This window comes from Aotus nancymaae, unplaced genomic scaffold, assembly GCF_030222135.1.
Source record: "Aotus nancymaae isolate 86718 unplaced genomic scaffold, 86718_ANA_hifiasm-v0.15.2.pri h1tg000040l, whole genome shotgun sequence".
Classification (NCBI taxonomy): domain Eukaryota; kingdom Metazoa; phylum Chordata; class Mammalia; order Primates; family Aotidae; genus Aotus; species Aotus nancymaae.
The window spans coordinates 81,042,139-81,067,500 of NW_026988454.1; the positions used below are offsets into that span (position 1 = coordinate 81,042,139).

Sequence of the window (25,362 nt, forward strand, 5' to 3'; positions counted from 1 at the left end):
CGGCGTGGACACCGCCTGGAACGGCTACGCTGCCGCGGAGCCGGGGGCGGGGGCCGGGCGCGCACAGACCGGTGGGTGCCCTCCGGGAAGCGGCGGTCGCACTCAGCGCCCACATTACTCTGCCCCGCTAGCCCCGGACCGGGCAGGAATGGGGCGGGCGGGAGCTTGGTGGGGGTGGCGTGCGCGTGGTGTCGCGGTGGGGGTGGGGTGGGGCGGGGTGGGGAGATGCCAGTCTCCTGACAAAGGAGAACGAGTGGGACACGCTGAGCCGGCCCGCCCCGCCTGGAGGGTACCGGGAGGGGTAGTGTCGGGAGGGGAAGGGGCGGGTCTTTCATTCACTCTCGGCCCCTCCGCCGCCGACGGAGCGGAAGGGCGGGGTCTCGTGCTCCCCCCAACCCCGGGGCTGAGGAGCAGGGAAGGCGGCGCGGCGTGGGGGGCGGAGCGCGCGGGCGCGCGTCCCGAGGCGTAGGCTACGTCGTCACGTCAGCGCGGGAGAGAGAAAGAGAGGAGCGGACTCGGCAGGGACTCGGGGACTGGGCCGAGAGTGCGAGCAAGCGAGGGAGGGAGTGAGGGAGCGTGCGAGCCAGAAGGGAAAAGGCGGCCACTCGTGCCTGAGGGACCGCAGACGGGAGTGGGAGCGGTGAGGGAAAGGAGCAGAGGGCGGGAATAAGAAAGGCCGAGAGAAGGCTGACAGAGGCTAGTGGTGGTGGTGGTGGTGGTGGTAGGGGGAGAAGGAGGAGCTGGAGGAGAACAGGGGCTGAGAGAGTGAGTGAAGCGGACGCGCGAGGGAGGGGAGGGAAGGGAGGAAAGGGAAGGGGGGGGGTCACGCGGGGGCGCGCGCGCGCAGCGGGAGCGCGCTCGGAGGCGAGTGGAACTGGATCGGGTTTGCTGCCAGCGGCGTGAGCTTCGGCCGCCATTTTACAACAGCTCCACTCGCGCCGGACACAGGGAGCAGCGAGCACGCGTTTTCCGCAACCCGATACCATCGGACAGGATTCCTCCGCCTCAGCCCAACGGGGAGGTAACGACCGCCAGAACCTGGGTCTGGGAGGGGAGCTCCATGACATTGTGGAGTAAGCTGGGGGAGGGTGGCGCGGGGAGAAACCGGCTTTTCTGGAAAATGGATTCCTAGGGGGAGAGGAGCACGTTGACTGGGGCTGCCTGGGAGTAGGCCGCGGCCCGCGCCGCCACTTCCTCCTCTCCATGTGCTGCTGCTTTTCAGGCTTTGTCTGCGGCGCTCCGGGAGGAGGCGCCTCCACGGCCCCGTGGCCCGCACGGACCGCGAACGGCTTCAGAGTTGGTGCTGTCGTGGCGGTCGCCGCGGCGCGAGAGTGGGCGGAGAGGAGTGGGTCTCGTCCCGCTGCCGTGCGGCGAGCTTGGGCGGTGCTCATGGTCCCGCGGGCGTTGTGCTGTTCGCGGAACGCCCTCACGCTGCTAGGCTGCGGGTCCGGCGCCGCAGTCACTGCACGGAGGGGTAAGGGGTGGAGACTTGCACCGCGCGCCACGGGTCACGTCTCGGCCGGGCGGGCGGCCGGGGGTCGCCGGTTCCCGGGAAGCGCCTGGGGCGGAGAGCCATGTGTCACGGCGGAGACGGCGGCGCTGGGGGGCGGGGAGAGCCTGTGGCCTGGCGCCGCCACTGCCTCGGTGTTCAGGGGCGAGATTGTGCTTCTGCAGCTTTCTGGGGGTTCCAACTGCGGCTTCGGGTTGATGTTGGGAACTGGTGATGGTCGTCTTGGTTTGGGACTCGTTGGGTTTCCGTTGAAGGAAGTTGTAGGACATTGGAAGGCGCAGAGCACGTGTTTCTAATGGGCTCCTGGCGGCCGCAGTGGTGAGACTGCCGCTCTGGGTGCGGAGTCAGGGGCGGGCTTTGGGGTGCGGGGTTGAAGGGTGGAGAAATTGGGTGGTGGGAAGGTGGCTTGTATGAGCGCTTTGTTCTTCGCTGGCTGTTGTTACTGATCTATAAGCGGCAGGCGGGAAAAGCGCGCACTTCGGGGGTTTATCTTTCAGAGAGACGAGCCCAGTTTTGCTTTCTCCACAAACACCTCGTTTTCCTACTGGGTACAGCTGCATGTGGCACGCTGGCTCGTACCCGTGCTGATAGGGCTGTATTTGTAATACGGTTTTTCCTAGGGAGTGTGAGCAGGTGAGTCAGGGGTGGTGCCAAGGAAGAATATAGTGAATCGGTCCTTCTGTGCCCTGTGCTCCAAATCTGGCTTGTCAGGCGATAGTGACTGTAAGGCTTTTTTAAAGGGAGGCACAGGCTAGCTGGTGTAGTAATGGTAGAGAAAGTAAAGATGGGGCTCTCATATTGTCCTCTATTCTTTTTGAAGATCCTAGTTTAATTTTGCTTATTGCGTTTGAACAGATCTCTGGAAACATGGCTACAGAACATGTTAATGGAAATGGTACTGAAGAGCCCATGGATACTACTTCTGCAGTTATCCATTCAGAAAATTTTCAGACATTGCTTGATGCTGGTTTACCACAGAAAGTTGCTGAAAAACTAGATGAAATTTACGTTGCAGGTAAGAACTAACACTTGCAAAATTACATTATGAAATTTTTCTATTGGATTTCTGGCTTTGAGCTAAAATAGCAACTTTTTGTGGTTTCCAATAAGTGTGGGAACTGGAGTTTTGCTTGTTGTGATAGTTGATTAAATTTGAAGTAGAGGTAAAGATGTATAGAGGGAGGGAAGAAGAGACTGTTAGGAGCTAAAGGCTGGCTTGCATGCTGGCTTGATGAATAAGTATATGACAGTAGCAACAGCTGCTAGATGTTGAGAACAGGCCATAGGACTTTTTTTGAGTATTCTTATAGTAGCATTCTTCTTAAATAACTTGGTAACCGTAGACTTGTTTTCTTGTCTTTTTGGTGTGGCTGTTACTTTTTCTGGTGGTATTTGAAGTTGAGTAGAGATTTAGTTGTCATGCCTGGTACTTTGTTGGTTGATTTTAGGACTCGTAAGCCTATATGCTGTGGAAATAACTAGTGTTCAGAGCTATCAGACTTTGGAGATAAAAACTGTAAAAGAAGTTGGTTCATTATTGTAAGTGTGGTTGGTAGGGCTTATTTAGCTCAGGATGCAGTTCAGAGTGGCTCAAGTGTGTGTTTTTTTTCAGATACAGATAAAGGGAATATAAGAATTGTACAGGCACACATGTACTTGTATTGCCAACATGGTCTTTAGAAAATATTTTCCAAAAATATTAAAATCCGATAACTTTTATTTTTTCCAGGGCTAGTTGCACATAGTGATTTAGATGAAAGAGCTATTGAAGCTTTAAAAGAATTCAATGAAGACGGTGCATTGGCAGTTCTTCAACAGTTTAAAGACAGTGATCTCTCTCATGTTCAGGTAATGTTAATGTCAGTGTGAAAAGAATTTAAAAATTTGAATAGTTTTGATACTGTCTGCTAAATTTTATTAGACTCAGATATGATTATCGTTAAATATGAATGGACCATATCTTTTGCAGAACAAAAGTGCCTTTTTATGTGGAGTCATGAAGACTTACAGGCAGAGAGAAAAACAAGGGACCAAAGTAGCAGACTCTAGTAAAGGACCAGATGAGGCAAAAATTAAGGTATGTCTTTCTAAACTCCTTTTAGTTTTAGTCCTTTTAACTGTTTGCTGATTTTGATAAATATTCCTTGGGTGTGAAATGGATGTATTTTTTTTTAAGATGTTGAGATAATTTAGCAATCTTTTCTAATTCCTGTTTTTTAAGTAGTTTCTTGGCTTTAACTATTGGTTTCTAAAGCAATTTGCTGTGAAGTGTATCATGTTATCCAGCTTCTGATGTTTCAATCTGTTACATTGATAGTCCCAAGAAAAGATTTAAAGAAATAAACCTATCATAACTCTGAATTATTTTTTGAAAAGCTGCAAAGCCAGCTTACTGTTAGTTGAGTACTGGTGGAGAATGCACATTTAGCAACTGTCTGCTTTTCTTAGGGAGTCTCAAACCCCAATTAATTTAGAACGTTAGCCTAGCTGCCCTCCACTTCCAATAGTATGGATTATTACATTATTTCTAAAAGTAGCTTTAACAATAAGATTGTTTAGTGTGGATATGTAAATGAGAAACTGAGGCAAGGAGGGGTAGGCTTTTTTTTGGTTTAAGATCATATGAAACAGTGAATGGATTCAAATTCAGCTTGGTTTTGATCTTTATATTGTTGAGTTTTCTTATTTATAAACAATGTGGTGATCATACTAGCTTTTGACCTGGTGTGCTTTGTACTGTACCAGTGCTCTTGAGCCAAATGTATGGTTTAGGAAAATCAGTTCAGGGTATAGGACTTGAACATTGTTGTAATGGTGTGGAAACAGGGAAAGCCTAGAATATTGAAAAGATTGGAATAAGGAGTTAGCTGTTTGAATTTGGGGCGTTCACAGGTCTAGCTGTGAGTGAATTGAGTTTGATCTATAAATCTAGTTTTTTTATAAAAATGGTGTATAGTTGTCTCCATTGTAATTCAGTTGTAGTTAAGTCTACATTTGTGAGTTAGAACTTACTAAAATTTTTAAACTGTTCAATTTAGTCTGTGACTTTCAGGTTTTTTTTTTTTGGAAGGGGTGGCTTACATTTTCTTTTTGAGACGAGTCTCTGTCGCCAGGCTGGAGTGCAGTGGCGCGATCTTAGGTCACTCCAACCTCTGCCTCCCAGGTTCAAGCGATTCTCCTTGCCTCAGCCTCCTGAGTAGCTGGGATTATAGCCTGTGCCACCACACCCAGCTGATTTTTGTATTTTTAATAGTGATGGAGTTTCACCATGTTGGCCAGGATGGTCTTGATCTCTTGACCTTGTGATCTACCTGCCTTGGCCTCCCAAAGTGCTGGGGATTACAGGCATGAGCCAGCCACCGTGCTTGGCTGCTTAAATTAATGAGACCTAAATTGTGGTGAGAAGGCATAGAGACATTTTTAGAGGAAATTTGGGGGTAATCAGTTTTTTCTTTTCTTCTTTTTTTTTATTTTTGAGATGGAGTTTTGCTCTTGTTGCCCAGGCTGGAGTGCAATGGCGCAATCTCAGCTTACCGCAACCTCCTAAGTTCAAGCGATTCTCCTGCCTCAGCCTCCTTAGTAGCTGGGATTACAGGCATGCATCACCATACCTGGCTAATTGTGTATTTGTAGTAGAGACGGGGTTTCTCCATATTGATCAGGCTGGTCTCGAACTCCCGACGTCAGGTGATCCACCTGCCTTGGCCTCTGCAATTGCTGGGATTACAGGCGTGAGCCACCGTGCCAGCTGCCTCTTTGTTTTTTTGGATTGACAAAAAGTGTTACTTGGTTCATAACAAGGTTAAAAAAAAATAATAATTCCTTTCTAGCACAGGGATTGCATGTGAGAAAATGGAAAGATGATATGTTATTCATTTAGTGTATCTGAGCAAGTTAAGGCATAACTGTTTTTATGAAATACAGTATTTTTGATAAACATTTAGTGTCCTTTGAGTAGAAAATGTTAAAATCTGTCATTTTCAGAGATTGAAGTAATCCTAAATCTAATAGCATTTTGATAAATTTTGTCAGATGGCTAGTTTTAAATCTCTCTTTATTTCAGAATGTACTAGCTAATAAAATTGGTTTTGTTATTTAGAAAACCAGTTTTGTGCTTTGTGGTGAAGGGGAATGATGCTTTACTTTTTCCTTCAGATAATTGAGGGGTACTTTTTTCTATACTTTGCCTAAAATAAGGAATAAACTTCTAATGCTCCAAGTAAATAGGAGTTGTGTAAATTTTAGTAGTTTACTTTTTGAGAGCTAAAATGTAGAGGTTATGTAACATTGTTGCAATTTTGTAAAGTTTTAAAAGTCATTTTGGCTGTTACTTTTTTTCTGAATGACCCATGCTATCCTGTGAAGTAAGGCATATAAATGCCAAATAATAATAGGAGTTTTTTTTTTCTGTAGCTCTCAAGTTTCTAGACTTGGTTTGGGAAGTGTAATTTCTTCTGAGACTGGCACAATGCCCAGAATGGTAGTATATGCACCTAGGAGTGGGGTTATAGGGAATTTATTGGGCAAGAGATCCAAACTTGGAAGACATTCAACCAAATTGGTTATGATCATTTTTTTTTAAGGTGGTATTAACAGAGTAGTACATCCAGTCTTGAAAGTTGCTGATGGATTGATCTTAACTTATTGCTGTCCACTAAGCACACTATTCAGTAATCAAGTGGAGACTAGAAAATAATTTGAATAATTTTTTTTTTTTTTTTTTTTTTTTGAGATGGAGTTTCACTCTTGTTGCCCAGGCTGGAGTGCAATGGTGTGATCTTGGCTCGCTGTAACTTCCACTTCCCAGGTTCAAGCGATTCTCCTGCCCCAGCCTTTTGAGTAGCTGGGATTATAGGCATGCGCCACCATGTCTGGCTAATTTTGTATTTTTAATAGAGACAGGGTTTCACCATGTTGGTCAGGCTGGTCTCAAACTCCTGACCTCATGATCCACCGGCCTCAGCCTCCCAAAGTGCTGGAATTGCAGGAGTGAACCACTGTGCCTGGCCAAGATCCTGAAATTTTGATGATAATTTGGGAGTATAACAAGTACACATTAAAGGGAAATTTTAAAACAGACATCAGAAACCTGTTTATGAGGGAACATGCCAAGATAATTGGAAAGATTTGAGCAAGATTGATATTAACTGCTAAATGTATGGGTGTTGTTTTGTGAATTCAATGTATTAATGAGATTTGAACTTTTCAAGGCACTCTTGGAAAGAACAGGCTACACACTTGATGTGACCACTGGACAGAGGAAGTATGGGGGACCACCTCCAGATTCCGTTTATTCAGGTCAGCAGCCTTCTGTTGGCACTGAGGTAAAGCAACTAAAAACTTACACCTTTTATAGTAAAATCACAGGTGTCTGGTTTCCTAAAGCAATTCTCCATGGTTTTTACTTAATATTTAATTTACAGATATTTGTGGGAAAGATCCCAAGAGATCTATTTGAGGATGAACTTGTTCCATTATTTGAGAAAGCTGGACCTATATGGGATCTTCGTCTAATGATGGATCCACTCACTGGTCTCAATAGAGGTTATGCGTTTGTCACTTTTTGTACAAAAGAAGCAGCTCAGGAGGCTGTTAAACTGGTAAGTTGTCCTTTTTTTCCCTTCAGTTTTCACATTCACTGTCTTTAATATCAAGTTTTTTTCTTAGTGTGCCTAAGAGTTTACCAAACATTTTTTGAAGTACTGATGAGGCAGGTTTTTTTTTTTTTTCTCCCACATTGTAGTGATATTCTTTGCATGTATAGTTGATAGGATTCAGCATCTAAAAGGTAGCATGGTAGAATTCCTAGTAATCTGTTCTTATAAACATCTGGCTTAGTGATTTTTTTTGTCTGTTTAAGTTTATAGGAATGTGAAAAGATTTAAGAAATGTAATTGTGATAAGGGCTATTACACTTCCTTGCCATACTGGGGCCATCCTTTTCTCTAAAATAATTCACAAAAGACACTGTGATGCATTTCTAGTTGATGAAACAAAGATTTTATGTTGAGTGGCAATATTTGATTTAAAAATACCAGATGTTAGGTAAGGACCTAGTAATTTTTCCAACTTATTTTATTTTATTTTATTTTATTTTTTTGAGACAGTCTCACTCTCACCCAGGCTGGAGTGCAATGGTGTGGTCTTGGATCACTGCATCCTCCGCCTCCCAGGTTCATTAAACCATGTGTAGATAGTAGAGACTAAATTTCACCATGTTGGTCAGGCTGGTCATGAACTAACTCTTGACCTCAGATGATCTGCCTGCCTCAGCCTCTCAGAGTGCTGGGATTACAGGCATGTGGCACTGCACTTGTCCAATTCTTCCTTTTCTATATTGTTTGAATACTCCCCACTGGTATGCATGATTGAATATGATGGTAGTTTAACAGTGAAAGAGTATGCTACCTGAAAGAATATTAAATGTCTTTACGAGGAGAATTTGGGAATTTCGATATTTCTTTTAAAATCATGACCCTTCTTGAGAGAGTACTTCCCATTTTAGAGGGAATTCAGATTTATTGGTAATCTTTTGAGATGTCAAAATTTTAATTTCAGCAGCTCAATTTGAGGGGCTCTTTAGAGCTCTAGAAAGAGGTACCTTAGAAATCCTTTAGTTTGTTTTTATGGTTTGTTTAGGTTTTATAGAGGTGGGGTCTCACTATCTTGGTTCCATTGGTCTTTTTTTTTGTTTTGTTTTGAGACAGAGTTTCTGTCACCCAGGCTGGGGTGTGGTGGCACAATCTTGGCTCACTGCAACCTCTGACTCCTGGGCTCAAGTGATTCTCCTGCCTTAGCCACCAGAGTAGAGTAGTTGGGATCGCAAGTGGCGTACCACCATGCCCAGCTAGTTTTTATATTTTTAGTAAAGACAGATTTATGTTGGCCAGGGCAATCTCGAACTCCTGACCTCAAGTGATCTGCGCGCCTCAGCCTCCCAAAGTGCTGGGATGTCAGGTGTGAGCAACTGTGCCTGGCAGGTTGGTCTTGAACTCATGGCCTCAAGCAGTCCTCCTGCCTCTGTTTCCTAAAGTGCAAGGATTACTGGCATGAACCAACTCTCTTGGCCCAGAATCCTTTAGTTTAATCTCCTATAAAAGAATATAATATTTTTGCCAAGTAGCAATAAAGTAGCAGTAAGTGAAAATGCAGAATGATTGAGCAATGAGGTATCTTACTACAGAAAGCTAATATAGTGGGCTCTCTGGACTTCTGCATTCACTGTTCTAGCTAGCTGAGGATTGGAGATTTTCCCAGAAATCCAGTAAAAAATAACAATACACCAATGTATGAGAGAATGTTCGTAGGTTATGTGCAAACACTACCCTGTTTTATTTAAGGGACTTGAGCGTTCATGGTTTTCGGTATGGGTTCCTGGAACCAGTCTCACATATGTACTGAGGGACCACTGCAGAATTTAGCTACTGGTGTCAGATCCTTTTTTTTTTTTTAACATTTTGAAAAAGAATCGTTAAACTGACACTGTAGGTTACTTAATTCTTGCTACCAAAATATACTAATTATGGTAGGTGATCACTATAACATGATTTCCAGAAACCTTATAGTAAAGATACATCATTAGAGGAAGATGGTTTATAATCCAGTAGTAACAATGATTTTTAGTGCCATTAGACACTATGAAATGTTTCCGTTTGTGTAATTGCCTTGATAAATATATTATGATCCAAAATCGCATTGCTGTAGGCTGTTTAGAATATAGTCTTATTAATGTAGTTTTAAAATGTAATGGAGAAAGTTCTATGGATAACCAAGCATCCCTTTTCGTTGTCCTAGGAATTAACTCTTGTAAAATTTTTTACATTTCTTTCTGGGTTTCTCTGTTGTGATTTGAGTCCTTTTCTGGAGGCATAAGTATTTTGTACTACCTAATTTTTAATAGGAGGCTGTGCATTTTGTTGCCATTTATTTATTTATTTATTTTTGAGACAGAGTTTCACTCTTGTCCAGGCTGGAGTGCAGTGACGTGATCTTGGCTTACTGCAACCTCTGTCTCCCAAGTTCAAGCGATTCTCCTAACTCAGCCTCCCGAGTAGTTGGGATTACAGGTGCCTGCCACTACTCCCAGCTAATTTTGTATTTTTAGTAGAGGCGAGGTTTCTCCATGTTGGTCAGACTGGTCTCGAACTCCCGACCTCAGGAGATCCACCCATCTTGGCCTCTCAGAGTGCTAGGATTACAGGCATGAGCCACTGAGCCTGGCCTTTGTTGCGTTTTAAAAGATACTTCCAGCAGGGTGTTGTTTGTAATCCTAGTACTTTGGGAGGCTGAGGTGGAAGGATGGAATGAGATTGCAGTGATGTGATCTTGGCTCACTGCAACCTCTACCTCCTGGTGCCTCAGCTTGCTGAGTAGCTGGGATTATAGGTGTGTGCCACCATGCCCAGCTAATTTTTGTATTTTTAGTAGAGATGGAGTTTCACCATGTTGGCCAGGCTGGTCTCAAACTCCTGACTGCAGATGATCCACCCACCTTGGTCTCCCAAAGTACTGAGAGTACAGGTATGAGTCACTGCATCCAGCCTACTTTCTAATAAATTGTTTTAATTTTTTTTTGATACAGGGTCTTTGTTGCCTTGGCTGGAGTGCAATGTCATGTCAAAGCTCACTAACCTTGAACTCCTAGGCTTACGTGATCCTCCTGCCTCAGCTTCCTAAGCAGCTAGGACCATGGGGGCACCACCATGCTAGGCTGATTTTTAAACTTTTATAGAGGTGTTGTCTTGCTCTGCCTCAAGCGGTCTTCCTGCCTTGGCTTCCCAAATTGGTGGGATTACAGGCATGAGCCACTGTGCCTGGCCATTGTTTTTTTTTTTTTTTAAGGATGCTTTACTGTGGGTAGGATTTGGTGGATTTGAATTTAGCACAACAAAGGACTAGATTTTAGAGAAAGAAGTAATTGAAACATTCTAGAGAAAATACAAATTTCAAGTTGATTTGGATTTTTTTTTTTCTTTTTGCTACTTTGTATTCATTTGTGGAAATGAATACCCTTTTTTTCTAAGTATATTCCTCAAGTGAACATACTTTGGAAACTGTCTCTACTGTGTTACATTTTGAGATTCTACTTGTTACAATTCTACCCAAAGTGAATTTTTAATTGAAGTATCATTCTAGTTATATATAACTAAATGTTGGGCAAGTAGCTCATGCCTCCTTTGCGTTATTTATATATAGATTAGACAAGATTGAAGCACCTGTTTCTCTTCTGAGTGGAGAAGTATCTTAGGTTGAGATAGTTTTAGGTATTTGGCATTGTTTTTGATACTGATACAGCAATGATTAGTTCTTCTAGGTTAGAAAGTATTGTAGACTTTATGTTTCTATGTGGACTTATAAAAATGGGTTAATTGATGTTAACAGTTGAAGAGGCATGAAGTTAGAAGCAACTGCAAGTTTTTTTGAGATGGAGTCTTGCACTGCCACCAGGTTGGAGTACAATGGCTCCATCTTGGCTCACTGCAATCTCTGCCTCCCAGGTTCAAGCAATTCTCCTGCCTCAGCCTTGTGAGTAGCAGGGACTATAAGGCGCGTACCACCACACCTAGCTGACTTTTATATTTTTAGTAGAGATGGGGTTTCACCTTGTTGGTCAGGCTGGTCTCAGTCTGTTGACCTCGTGGATCTGCTCGCCTTGGCCTCCCAAAGTGCTGAGATTGCAGACGTAAGCCACTGTGCCTGGCTGCAAGTTTCTTACATGATCCTGATTCTAGCCAACATCTACCTTTGTTTTGGGAAATGAAAAAAATCTTATTAGTAAATGATGATAATTAGCTAGGGAAGTAAGATTTAAACTTGTGAAAAGGTTATTAATAGGTACTGCTTGAGTGCTTGTTAAGGGACAGGAACTTTGCTAGATGCTACATTATTACCTTTAAATTCTGCCTCAACAACCCTTTATCATCTTTGTTGCTACTACTGTAGTCTAAGGTACCATTTGTACCATTCAGTCTACTGAAGAAACCTAACTAGTCTCACTGCCTTCCATTGCCCTTTTTATATCTGGCAGCATTGATTAGATCACAACATTCCTATGCTGAAAAATGACTTACAAACAAGGCCCTATCCAGGCAAGTTCCTTCTTACCTCTTTCCCCACTCTTCCTCTTAATTACCCTTTCAGCCAAGTCACACTCTGTCACCAGGCTGGAAGGCAGTGGTGTGATCACAGCTCACTGCAACTTCTGCCTCCCAGGTTCAAGCAATTCTCCTGCCTCAGCCACAGAGTAGCTGGGATTACAGGTGTGCACCACCACACCTGGCTAATTTTTGTATTTTGTAATTTTTGTATTTTTATCTTTATTAACATAGAGCTAATAGCATCTATGTTAGAGATGGGTTTTTGCCGTGTTGGCCAGGCCTCAAACTCCTGGCCTCAAGTGATCGCCCGCCTCCACCTCCCAAAGTGCTGGGATTACAGGCATGAGCCACCGTGCCCAGCCAAGCCATGGCCATTTTCATTTTAAGGCTGCCTTCTGCTGTCCTGCTGTCATAGGGGTTGAAAGCAGCCCATTTATGGCTGATGCTTTCTTTTCAGTCAGGTAGAAGACTTTTTGTGACATTGAGCACCCTACCACCCAGTTGCCCTATGACAATATCCTAAGAATCGTAAAATAGATACTATGTGGTGGCTCATGCCTGTAATCCCAGCATTTTGGGAGGCTGAGGCGGATGGATCACATGAGTTTGGGAGTTCGGACCAGCCTGACCAACATGGAGAAATCCCTGTCTCTACTAAAAATACAAAAATTAGCCAGGTGTGGTGACTCATGCCTGTAATCCCAGCATTTTGGGAAGCCGAGGTGGATGGATCACCTGAGGTCAAGAGTTCAAGACTAGCTTGGGCAACATGGTGAAACCCTGTCTCTACTAATATTACAAAAATAAGCCAAGAATGATGGCATGCACCTGTAATCCCCGCTACTTGGGAGGCCGAGGTAGGAGCATTGCTTAAACCCGTGAGGCAGAGGTTGTGGTGAGCTGAGATCGCCCCATTGCACTCCAGCTTGGGCAACAGGGTGAAACTCTGTCTCAAAAAGATTTTGCTTGGATGATTTTTTTACTTGTAATTTTTTTTTTTTTTGAGTTTGTAGATTATTTACATGTCTTTCCCCATTAGAATCTATATATTTTCTCTCTCTCTAATATTTAGAACTGTGACCCATTATCTAGTAGGTGCTGGATAAATAATCTGACTAGCTGACTGCTGCTATCTAATATTCCTATATATAGCTCATGGACCATTTTGCTGTTTTAATAGCCTCAGTTTGCATTTCTGTGCTACTTTCTGCCCCAGTGATTAGGGTAAATAATAGGTGGTGATGTTTTCTTCCCTCACCGCACATGTTGATTTAAAGACCATGAAGGAGGGCAGGCAGGTGTGTTTATGTATTTGTATGGTATGTTGCTGGAATTGGAGCCCAAGACCAGTGGTGCTACAATTCCATGACAGTCTTATATAATGGAACTATCCTGATGAAATGCTAATAGCGTCTATGTTACAAACATTGGAATGGATGAAATCTGTTTGCACATTACAGATTAACAATTTTAATAGCTCTGATGGTTTTATTCACCAAATTGGTTGTGTATACCGTCAGAATGTTTGTACAGCCTTTTTTTTTTTTTTGAGACAGTTTCACTCTGTCACCCAGGCTGGAATGTAGTGGTACTACCTCTGCCTCCTGGGTTCAAGTGATTCTCCTGTCTCAGCCTTCCAAGTAGCTGGGACTATAGGAGTCCACCACCATGCCCAGCAAAATTTTTTTTTGCATTTTTAGTATGTTGACCACGTTGGCCAGGCTGGTCTCAAACTTTAACCTCCAGCGATGCACCTGCTTTTGCCTCTTGTACAGCCATTTTGATAAATGGAATTGACAAGATGGGTTCAGAAATATTTTCGTAATAATTTAGCATAAATACTTGTGTTTAGCATGAAAACTTACTGCAGATACAGTTTCTTAAGAGAGCTTACAGAACATGAGAGACTACTGTTAAAATGGTAGCAAATGGTGTGAAGGGTAAAGGAAGATGAAGGGAGACTGGGCTAGGGTTGTCAGAGATGGCTTTGCAGTAAAGAGGTTTGAGCAACACAATGAAGAAAAAAAGTGCATCTAGTTGAAGCAGTGTTTTGTGGAAATAAAACTTGTAATAAAATCAGTTCCAGGAGTTCATACGGGCTAAGCTGCATAGGGTGCTCCCCGACCTAGTTAGTGGCATGATGTAAGTGGCTGAATAATGATGGTTATTTGAATAAAGAGAACAAAGACCAGGAGGAGGGTGGCAGCAATGGAAAGGAGAGAGGTCAGATATTTTGAAAGAAAAATGAAAGGCTATATAGTATTTTGCTTTAGGTCGTATTCCAGTTTTTATCAGTGATTGAAATGGAGGTGTACTTGGACTGCTCATGATATGTTTGGTAACTTGAATCTACATGCAGTGATTAATGCCTTGGATGACAGTCAGGATCTGAAAAATTTTTGATCGCCTGGGAAAGAAAGTTTGTATCTATCAAGATGGAATTGACAAAAGTTAAGTATTTACACAACTAGTTTAACAAGTAAGCTGTGGTGTCAGTAATGTGGTGTGGTTACCAAATAAGCTAGGGTAACATGGACATGTAAGAGTGGTATGGTGTCTAGAAGTGGAATATTAGTAATAAGCTCCAGTTTATTCTAGACTTCTCAGTTTCAATCTGCATTTACAATATTGTGTTAGAATGTCACTCTTTAGTGACACTTGAGTGTCAGTATTTCTTGGGGGTACTTGAGTTTGCCACTATCAAGGAAGAAATGATTAACCAAGCATAAAGAACAACTGAGTCATGTGTGCCAGGTGTATGAAATGCAGTCATTTGGGGGAAACACATAGGTTTATTTAAGTAAGTAGATTTTGGCTCAATGTAAAGACGACTTTATAATTAAGAAATCTTTACGCTGGCTGCCGTGGCTCATGCCTATAATCCCAGCACTTTGGGAGGCCGAGGAGGGCAGGATCACCCGAGGCCAGGAGTTCGAGACCAGCCTGGCCAACATGGTGAAATCCTGTCTCTAGTCAAAATATAAAAATTAGCCCAGCGTGGTGATGGGCGCCTGTAATCCCAGCTACTCCAGAGACTTGAGGTGAGAGAATGGCTTGAACCTGGGAGGCGGAGGTTGCAGTGAGCCAAGATCATGCCACTGCACTCCAGCCTTGGCAACAATGAACAAAAAAACACACACAAAAAAACTTGAAACAATTATAGGTAACAGAGTAAACTGGCTCTCCAATGAAAATAAATCATTAAAGGAGCAAAGTAAGGAGACTCTATGGTTATATTGTCCAACTATAACAAAAGCAGTATCTAGAAATTAACGTTTCCTGAAGCAACACTCCATATATGGATTACGCATACTTTTTTGTATGTATATTTGAATTGCTTAAGCTTTCTTACTCTAATGCCACTCCATCACCTTAAAAAAAAAGTATCCCAGCAGATAGGTAACATTGAGTTAGATGGAGAATGGGGCAATACGAAAAACAAATGTGAATAAGAGATTCTAATTTAATACTAGTAAACCCTAACTCATGAGGTAAGTGTATCAGGACACTACAGTAGTATCAAAAATGAGCAAAAAAAAATCTCATCTTTCCTACTCTAGAAAGGTTGGCCTTAAGTTAGTTAAAAAAAAATCAAAAAAAAAAAAAAAAAAATCTAGCTTTCAAGCTTAGTACCACAGCAAGATGGATCAAATAGGAAATGAAGATTAATTATCATTAACGTGAGGTTTCAGGTGTGTGTTTTTTTTTTTTTTTTTTTTTGAGACGGAGCATCTGTTGCCAGGCTGGAGTGCAGTGGCTCGATCTTGGCTCACTGCAACGTCTGCCTCCCAGGTTCATGCAATTCTACTGCCTCAGCCTCCCGAGTAGCTGGGACTACAGGCACGTGCCACCACACCTGGCTACTTTTTCTATTTTAGTAGAGATGGGGTTTCACCATGTTGGTCAGGATGGTCTTGATCTTGTGATCCACCCACTTCGGCCTCCCAAAGTGCTGAGCGCACCCGGCGAGGTTTCAGTTTTTAAGAACATGGTAGTACAGTCTGGAACATTGCTGTCATTGAAGCTCAGAATTTTAAGTCATTTCTTTTTCCTTCATAGTCACCAAATTCCCAGAAATTTAGCAATTCAACATTGGAATCTGATGCAGAAGTTGCTCAGTCCTAACTTCCCAGCAAAGCCACTACCTCCAAAGCCGTCCACATTAAATACTTCTTTTTTTTGTTCTGAGACCAAGTCTTGTTCTGTCACCCAGGCTGGAGTGCAGTGGCACAATCTCATCTCATTGCAACTTCCCCCTCCTGAGTTCAAGCGATTCTCCTGCCTCAGCCTCCCTAGTAGCTGGGATCACAGGTGTGCACTGCACCACTACACTTGGCTAATTTTGTATTTTTAGGCCAGGCTAGTCTTGAAGTCCTCAGGTGATCCGCCCGCCTAGACCTCTGAAAGTGCTGGAATTGCCCGTGAGAGACACCACCACACCCGGCCATCTTCAGGTTTTTTAATTGAAAAAATGTAGGTAGAGAGGAATCAGCAGTTTATTTTTTAAGTCCTGCTAAATCTTTCTGTTACTTACGTTGTTCGGAGACCACAGATCTCCTTTATACTTTCTACCTACCCTGCCTTGGCTAAATTGATTAGCATCAGGGCTAGTGATGATTGGTAGGAAGGAAGTGGTCTTTCTGTAGATAATAATGGAAACAGTCATTAATAATTTGAAGCAGCATTGTTAATGTTGATGGTTAATGGAAGTGTTGCCTATGTTACAGATTAGCTGTCTTCCCTGTATTTTTTTGATTATTGTTACCTTGATGGAATTTTTCCATTCTCTGTTGTCTTGTCCTTCCCTCATAGATTTCTTACAAGGATTTTGGTTTCTCTCAATGGTGTCTTTTCTTGGTAAAACTAAGAATTCGAGTTTTTGTTACAAGTTTTTCAGAGTTAGGTGGTATTGTAGTTAATAGCTCCTGCTCTTAGAACATTTAGAAAACACCAGTTTCCCCCATTATACCAAAATTGGTCACCCCCAGAATAACTCTGTTTTTGCCTTTAAACTTGGTATTTTTTTCCACCTTTTTCTGAGACTTTAATTGTTTTTCTTAACTACTAGAATTACTGATTGCATGACCAAATTGAAAACCACTGATTTGTTGCTAAGGCTTGCTGCTTGATGCTAGATAATAAGACTCTAGGGAACGTACATATTTTAAAGTGATTTATTTTGTTCTTAGTTTACTTTCATTTGTAAAATAAGGCATTGTAATCTACTTGTCCATAATTCCATGCAATGATGGATTCAGCCATAGCTCTGCTATTTTCAGGTAACACATTTCTGCTGTTAAAAGATTATTAGTTTAATGGAAGAGAAAGACAAATGCTGTAAGAGAAAAAGTATATGGCAGGATTTTTCAACCTCAGCACGGCTGATCTTTTAGACCAGATCATTTTTTGTGACAGGCTGTCTTCTGAATTATAAGATGTTTATCAGCATCTCTGGCTTCTACCCACTAGATATCATCAGCAAGTCCCCGCTTCTTCCCAAATTGTGACAACCAAGAATGTCATGTCTTCTGGGGTGTGAAATCATTCCTCTTCAGAACTGTTGGTCTGTGTTAACATAGAAGAGTGTCTTGTTGACCTTTATAGGATTTATGGATTGAAGTATTGGGTGGTTGAACTCAATTTACAGGTATCCAGAGGAATTTGTGTGATGGAAGTTTCAGGGAAGGGAGTTTCTTTAGAGCTGTAGGACTATAAAAACTATGTTTGAGAATTGATATAAAAAGGTATTTGAGGGAGAAAGAAGTAGCAAGAGTGATCTTTTTAATTTTTTTAATATTGTGCTTCTGGCTTAAATGTAGAGAAATAGAGATAAACCTGGGATCAGGATGGCCATGCAGTTGAATAGCCTGCATGTAATAGTGGGATAGAAAGCAAGAAATTGTTCTGAACTGGAGGTATGGTATTTGAACTTTATTAAATTTTGATTATCTGGAGGTGGAGAAAGGGAAGACTTGACTTTCTGAATTACATGTTTTTTTCTGTTACACCTGATGAACCTAGTAAGAAAGGGCATGATAGCAAGAATTGTTCTTATGCTGTAAGGTGGTTCCATAAAGTTGTATAGAAATTGATGTTGGTTATTTAGTTTGTGTAGCTCCACGTGTAGAATAGATTTTGAGGTTAGGTGCAGAAAGATTAATCAATAATTATTGCTGCTGCTGCCGCTGCCATTTTTAGTAACATAAATTTTGAGGCAGTTTTAACTGTGTAACCTATATAATCCATTTTTCCAGGTAATTTGGATACTTTTGAACTTGGGTTTGTAAATAATACTAATTGGTAGATTTGTCACTTTGATACATTGCGTTTTGACTCTGCTTTATGATAATCTGTGGGACATGGTTACTTAAAAATTTACTTTTTGCTGTAGTTTTAAAGTTGTTTCTATATACTTTTACCATAACCATCTACTTTTCTTTCTCCTTCATAACTTTATTATGTGCATAATGAAAATGAAATGGGGGGAAAAGTACAGTTGGATTCAGAAATAAAAGCTGTTTTTTTAGACTTAAATATTTGAAGCCCAAAATTTCTTATTGCCTCTTTTAATAAGAGGAAGGGAAAATGGAAATATAGATTAAGGTGCTGGTTAACAGAAAGGCTGGTCTTGGAATCAGTTTTCATTGCATGAGAATAACTGGTTGATGAGATGAATTTAAGTAAAAGTTAAGTTATTGAGGAACTGGCAATTTTTGAATTTAAGCTGCTGCAGATCTGATTCTTAATTAATCAAGTTTCCTAAATATAAAGGATTTAATAACTTTTTTTTGCATTAAATTGGTTCACAAACTTGTTTAATGGATCTTGTCAATATAATCTGTTTCTCAGTCTGTAATTCCCGTTTATGGGAATTAAGGTAAACTACTTTTTAAAGGATGGTTTGCTCTTGTGTATCTTTTATAATAAACACTTCTAATTGGATATTATAAGTAATTTAAATACATGATGCACTTTTTCCCATTTCAGTATAATAATCATGAAATTCGTTCTGGAAAACACATTGGTGTCTGCATCTCAGTTGCCAACAATAGGCTTTTTGTGGGCTCTATTCCTAAGAGTAAAACCAAGGAACAAATTCTTGAAGAATTTAGCAAAGTAACAGGTAAGTTGGATTTATTTGGGAATGAGGTGCAGCTTTTAATAATGAAGGTAATAGCATATTTCTGTGTGTCAGGCATTGTTGTAAACACATTTATTGACTCATCGAATCCTTACTACAACTTGATGAAGTAAGTGTAGATAACCCCATTTTTCAGATGTGCACTCAAGGATTTGGGAAATAACTTGCTAAAAGTTGCACAGGTTAGTAAGGAATGCAGCTGGGATTTGAATTTATTCTGCGAAATCGTTGTTTTTCCTATGTTTTGGAAGATTGTATTTCTTTGTGTGTTCTTTCTCTAGGTGTTGATGTTCTTAGTAGAATTGTATGAATAATGATTTGATTTTCTTCAAATTACAGGAATAATAAGTATTGCCATAAGCAGAATTTTTTTCTCTTTCTTTTCCTTTTTTTTTTGAGACAGAGACTCGCTCTGTCACCCAGGCTGGAGTGCAGTGGCACTGCAACCTGTACGTCCCAGGTTCGAGTGATTCTCCTGCCTCAGCCTCCTGAGTAGCTGGGATTACAGGTGCGTGCCACAACACCTGGCTAATTTTTTTTTTTTTGAGACGGAGTTTCGCTCTTGTTACCCAGGCTGGAGTGCAATGGCGCGATCTCGGCTCACCGCAACCTCCGCCTCCTGGGTTCAGGCAATTCTCCTGCCTCAGCCTCCTGAGTAGCTGGGACTACAGGCATGCGCCACCATGCCAGCTAATTTTTTGTATTTTTAGTAGAGGTGGGGTTTCACTATGTTGACCAGTATGGCCTCGATCTCTTGACCTCGTGATCCACCCGCCTTGGCCTCCCAAAGTGCTGGGATTACAGGCGTGAGTCACCGTGCCCGGCCCACCTGGCTAATTTTTGTATTTCTCGTGGAGACGGGGTTTCACCATATTGGCCAGACTGGTCTCAAACTCCTGACCTCAAGTGATCTGCCCTCGGCCTCCCAGAGTGCTGGGATTACAGGCATAAGCCACTGTGCCCAGCCCATAAGCAGAATTTATACATTGTCAACGTGGTAATTTTTTTGAACTGTAAAACATCTTTTATAACAACTTTTAAATGACAGGTTGCTTTATTAGAAAATATTTTCATCAGCCTACAGTGTTTAGCATATCAGTCAGTTATCAACCTTCAGGATCATTGCAAATTTTTTTTTTTTTGAGACAGAGTCTCACTCTGTCGCCAGGCGCCAGGCTGGAGTGCAGTGACACAACCTTGGCTCATTGCAACCTCCGCCTCCTGGGTTCAAGCAGTTCTCCTGCCTCAGCATCCCGAGTAGCTGGGACTACAGGCACACGCCACCATGCCCAGCTAATTTTTTTTGTATTTTTAGTAGAGACGGGGTTTCACCATGTTGGCCAGAATGATCTCCATCTCCTGACCTCGTGATCCGCCCGCCTCAGCCTCCCAAAGTGCTGGGATTACAGGCTTGAGCCACCGTGCCCGGCCATTGCAAATTTTTATGCGTTACTTATAACTTACATTTCATTTGAAATAAAGCTATTGATATCTAAAGTCAGAAAAGTATTTGCATAATAAGAAAAATATCTAGCCATATTTGATCTATACTGCCTTTCTCTTGTAACAGTTATATGTAAATTTTTATTTGCCTCTCTGATTTAATTAGTGGAAGCAAAAATAGTCCTTAGGTTTAATTAAAAAGAACACATTTTCTTTCCATGGAGATTTGTGTTGAAAAACTCGGAAACAATAGATTAGGAAAATAATTTAGACCTGTTTATTGATAGTCTTTTATAAAGATATTTAGTGAAGAAAAGAGATGATTATCCTTTTTGATATTTAAGTAGTATTTTAGAGAAATAAATCATTTGATTCACTTGTGTTTGCTAGTTATTTCATCTAATTTCCCTCGAATGGTTGCTTACTTGCAGAGGGTCTTACAGACGTCATTTTATACCACCAACCGGATGACAAGAAAAAAAACAGAGGCTTTTGCTTTCTTGAATATGAAGATCACAAAACAGCTGCCCAGGCAAGGCGTAGGTTAATGAGTGGTAAAGTCAAAGTCTGGGGGAATGTTGGAACTGTTGAATGGGCTGATCCTATAGAAGATCCTGATCCTGAGGTTATGGCAAAGGTAATGATAGTCAAGTTAAAAATCTTTTTTGAGGGATGACTGGGAGAAGGGTGGAGGTGGGCAAAAAACATGAAATGAATTATATACATTTTTATATTATTATTTTTTTATTTTTTAAGACAGAGTCTTGCTCTTGTTGCCCAGGCTGAAGTGCCATGGCGCAATCACGGTTCACTGCAACCTCCGCCTCTTGGATTCAGTTGATTCTCCTCCCTCAGTCTCCTGAGTAGCTGGGATTATACAGGCACCCGCCACCACACCCGGCTAATTTTTGTTATTTTTAGTAGAGATGGGGTTTCACCATGTTAGTCAGGGTGGTCTTGAACCCCTGACTTCAGGGGACCTGCCCACCTTGGCTTCCTGAAGTGTTGGGATTACAGGGGTGAGCCACCATGCCTGACCCTGTATACATTTTTTTAAAACCATATTTTTAGAGTTGAGAGAAATGTTGTTTACTAAGGGAATAGGGAGCTCAAACTGGAAATACCATGTGCCTGGAAAGTGAAAGTAGTAATTGATTCATGGATACTTAGCCATAATTGTATAGCTATCACAATCTTACAGTGAAGTAGTTAGCCTAGATGCTGTAGATGGTTCACTTCCATTCTTGTGTGGCTAAGAGCAATTTTGAGTTTTTGAGAATGGCACCATTAGCTTACATGGTTTTGTGGTTAAAATCCTACTCCTAAAAATAGTGACTTGTACTGACCTCAGCAGAGCCGCTTGCAGTTACATTTAGCCATTAGGCATCCTGGGTTCAGCAGTCAGTGGAGTCATTCTATGAGAATAAACATCTCTTGAGTCAACACTTTATTACACACTAGTCAATAATTTGCAGTTATTTGTTCTATCCTTTGCCCTCTTTTTTGTAAGAGACAGGGTCTAGTTCTGTGGCCCAGGCCTAGGGTGCAGGGGCATGATCATAGCTTACTAGCCCCAGACTCAAGATCTTCCCAAGTAGCTAGGACTACAGGTGTGCACCACCACACCTGGATAATTTTTAAGAAAAATTTTGAAGAGACAGTGAGTCTCCCTGTGCAGCCCAGGCCCATCTTAAAGCTCTTGGCCTAAAGCAGTCAGTCTCCTTCCCAAAATGCTGGGATTACAGGCATGAGCCACCATGCCCCATTATCCTTTGTCTTTTAAGAATCCCCCTTTATTACTTAGAGGTTAAGTGTCAGATACCACTAATTCAGTTAAATGGAGGGTAATGTGAACTGCCAGGATAACTATGAATATTATTGAAGGATAAATGGTTTTAGAGGACCGAAAATATTTGGGGTTCTTTCTTCCTCTGGCCTATAAAGTCTTGCTGGGTTAGCACTTTAGATTAGCATATTCAGATGGTATTCAGGTATTTTTCAAGGAAATGATAATGTTAGTAAAATGGTTAAACTTTGTAGTTATACTTTGAGAAGCTTTCAAGATTGGGGAAACAGTTTATCTTAGTAATGTTTTTAACAGTCCTTCCCCCTTTAACGTTTCAAAGCAGGCTCTAATTAGTTTTGACCACTTGTGTTAAGTGTTAAACATTTCAATAGCTCTCTTAGAGGGCATGATACTTACATTCTTAGGAAAAGATGATCTTTTTTTAATGCAAAATAATTACTTATTACTAATGTAGCCTAGAGTCTACATTTTCTTTTTCATAGACTTCCTTAGAGCTGTTTTAGGTTTACAGCAAAAAACACAGAATTACCTTATGATTTCTGCCCCCTACACAGGCACAGTCTCCCTCACTGCCAATATCCTGCGCTAGAATGGTACATTTTTTAAAACTGATGGATGTAGATCGATCACCTGAAATCTATAGCTTACATGAGGTCTCACTCTAGATACATGTGCTGTGTATTTGGAGAAATGTATATCCATGTTTCCACCCTTATAGTATTCTACAGAATAGTTTCACTACCCTAAAAACCCTCTGTGCTCTCCTAAGTCATCCCTCCCCCACTCAACACCTGGCAGTCACTGTCTCCATAGTTTTGCCTTCTCAGAATGTTAGATAGTTTGAACCATATATAACCTTCACATTGGCTTCTTTCTCTTAGTAATAAATAAAGTTCCTCTATGTCATTTTGTGGCTGGCTATTAACTCATTTCTTTCTGTCAGTTACAATATTCTGTTCTGTAAGTGCCACAGCTGTTCATTCTCCCACTGAAGGACATCTTGGTTTCTTCCAATTTTTGGGATTTTTTTTCTTTTTTGAGACAAAGTCGCACTCTGTCGCCCAGGTCAGCCTCTGCCTTTCGGGTTCAAGCATTTCTCATGTTTCAGCCTCCCAAGCAACTGGGACTGTAGGCACGTGCCACCACACCCAGTTAATTTTTATATTTTTTGTAGAGATGGAGTTTCGCTATGTTGGCCAGGCTGGTCTCAAGTTCCTGACCTAAGGTGATCTGCCCGCCTCGGCCTCCCAAAGTGCTGGGATTACAGGAGTGAGCCATTGCGTCTGGCACATTTTTGGCAATTAGGAATAAAGCTGCTATAAACATCTCTGTGTAGGTTTTTGTAGTGGATATAAGTTTTTAACTTTGGGTAAATAATAAGGAACAGGATTGCTGGGTCAAAGGGGCTGTACCATTTTGCATTCCCGCCAGCAATGAATGAGAGTTTCTGTTGCTCTGCATTCTTACATGCATTTATAGTGTTTTGGACTTTGGTCATTCTAATAGTTTTAACTTGCAGTTCCGTAATGACATATTATATTGAGCATGTTCATGAGACTCTTTGCCATCTGTATATCTTTTCTGGCAACATCTCTATTTGAGGTCTTCCAACCTGATCCAGCAGTTCTGCTCCTTGATATTTACCCAAGGAATTGAAAACTTTGTTTTTTATATTGACATTCTTCTAATGGATTGTGATTTAACTTTTCAGGGTGGGGTGGTGACATCTTAGAAATTGAACTTTTTGGAAATAATACAGGGAGGTTTTTTCTTCCCCCTAGGTAAAAGTGCTGTTTGTACGCAACCTTGCCAATACTGTAACAGAAGAGATTTTAGAAAAGGCATTTAGTCAGTTTGGGAAACTGGAACGAGTGAAGAAGCTAAAAGATTATGCATTCATTCATTTTGATGAGCGAGATGGTGCTGTCAAGGTAAATACGGTGGAATTATAGGAATCTAAATCAGACTTAACAACTTTAGTCATTTTAGAATCTCAGGATATTTTTACAAATTGGTGGACTCTTGGAAGTCTATGGAATCCACTCAAACTAACCTTTTGGTTTTAGTGACCTTGGCAGTTTTCTGAGTAAAAATGAAAAATAATTGAGCTGCATCTTTAAATAAAATTATCTGACTGCCTGCATGAGGCTTTCTCTTGTCCTTCCAACATTAATGATAAATTATTTTCTTTAAATGAATCATCTGAAAGGCCTATTTTTATATTGACTATTACATAATTTTTTAAGGCTATGGAAGAAATGAATGGCAAAGACTTGGAGGGAGAAAATATTGAAATTGTTTTTGCCAAGCCACCAGATCAGAAAAGAAAAGAAAGAAAAGCTCAGAGGCAAGCAGCAAAAAATCAAATGTGAGTCAAATTTGTATACTTAAAAATTGTATAAATTTTAATATTGATATACTAATTGGAAAATAACAGGTGTTGATCAGACTTGTTAAACAAATGCATAACACCCCTTTTAAAGACTTGAAGGCTTTGAGAGTCATAAACCCCAATGATCTATAAAAGTGTGAAAGTGTTTATTGAACTCTTGCTGTTGACTATATACCATGTTTGTGAAAATCAGAATTGTAAATAACTGGAATTTTGGTAAATTGGCAAAATGAAAAGTCTGTCCTTTTTTTTCTTGCAGGGGACAGAGTCTCACTTTGTCACTCAGGATGGAGTGCAGTGGCACTCCTTCGTTTTACTGCAACCTCCAACTCCTGGGTTTAAGTGATTCTCCTGCCTCAGCCTTCTGTGTAGCTGGGTTACAGGTGTGAGCCACCATGCCTGGCTAGTTTTTGTATTTTTTCTTTTTTCTTTTTTTTTTTTAGTAGAGACAGGGTTGGCTAGGCTGGTCTTGAACTCCTGGCCTCAGGTGATCCACCTGCTTCGGCTTCCCAAAGTGCTGGGATTACAGGCGTGAGCCACTGCGCCTGGCCTGTGTCGCATATTTTCTACGTATTTTACAGAATGTGCTCCTGAAAATGTGTTAAATATTAGCTGTTAAATGTCTTAATACGTTTGGTTTAAGGGTGGAGAGAGTTTTTTCTCTGATAAGTAGGAAATGTTAAATCTCTATTCATGTAGACTGTTTCTTTGCCAGTAGTGTCCCTTGCCACCCCAAGGGATGGATGGATTTTGGATGGATTTGAAAATAAAATGAGTATTGAAATTATAATATAGTAATACGATAAGAAAACAAGTAGATGTGTAGTTAGTTATACTAACTGGGGAGACCTTTTTAGAGAATCTGTAAGTAGGTATCTGCTTAAGACTGAAGGAAACTTAGTTTGGGTAAGAATTGAAGTTAGCTCTTAAAAAGAAGTTAGCAATATCTGAGAAGAGGGGTAATTGTTGATG

The 25,362-nt window shown here is 41.3% G+C and overlaps 1 protein-coding gene across 5 annotated transcripts in view; it reads left to right on the plus strand.

Annotated features, from left to right (window-relative positions):
- Positions 1-504: 504 nt before the first annotated feature.
- Positions 505-25,362, plus strand: part of SYNCRIP (synaptotagmin binding cytoplasmic RNA interacting protein) — a 34,330-nt gene continuing 9,472 nt past the window's right edge. Inside the window, exons 1-11 of one of the 5 annotated variants that reach the window (XM_021665557.2) lie at positions 505-640; positions 928-1,021; positions 2,366-2,525; positions 3,240-3,358; positions 3,480-3,587; positions 6,721-6,834; positions 6,934-7,110; positions 18,595-18,730; positions 20,623-20,828; positions 23,780-23,929; positions 24,245-24,366. In XM_021665557.2, the coding sequence (XP_021521232.1) occupies positions 2,378-2,525; positions 3,240-3,358; positions 3,480-3,587; positions 6,721-6,834; positions 6,934-7,110; positions 18,595-18,730; positions 20,623-20,828; positions 23,780-23,929; positions 24,245-24,366 (1,280 nt within the window). In that variant the 5' untranslated portion in view covers positions 505-640; positions 928-1,021; positions 2,366-2,377. Of the gene's footprint in view, positions 641-927; positions 1,022-2,365; positions 2,526-3,239; positions 3,359-3,479; positions 3,588-6,720; positions 6,835-6,933; positions 7,111-18,594; positions 18,731-20,622; positions 20,829-23,779; positions 23,930-24,244; positions 24,367-25,362 lie in introns of those variants that run through there. The other 4 variants (XM_021665558.2, XM_021665559.2, XM_012468803.3 and 1 more) reach the window with 4 other exon arrangements.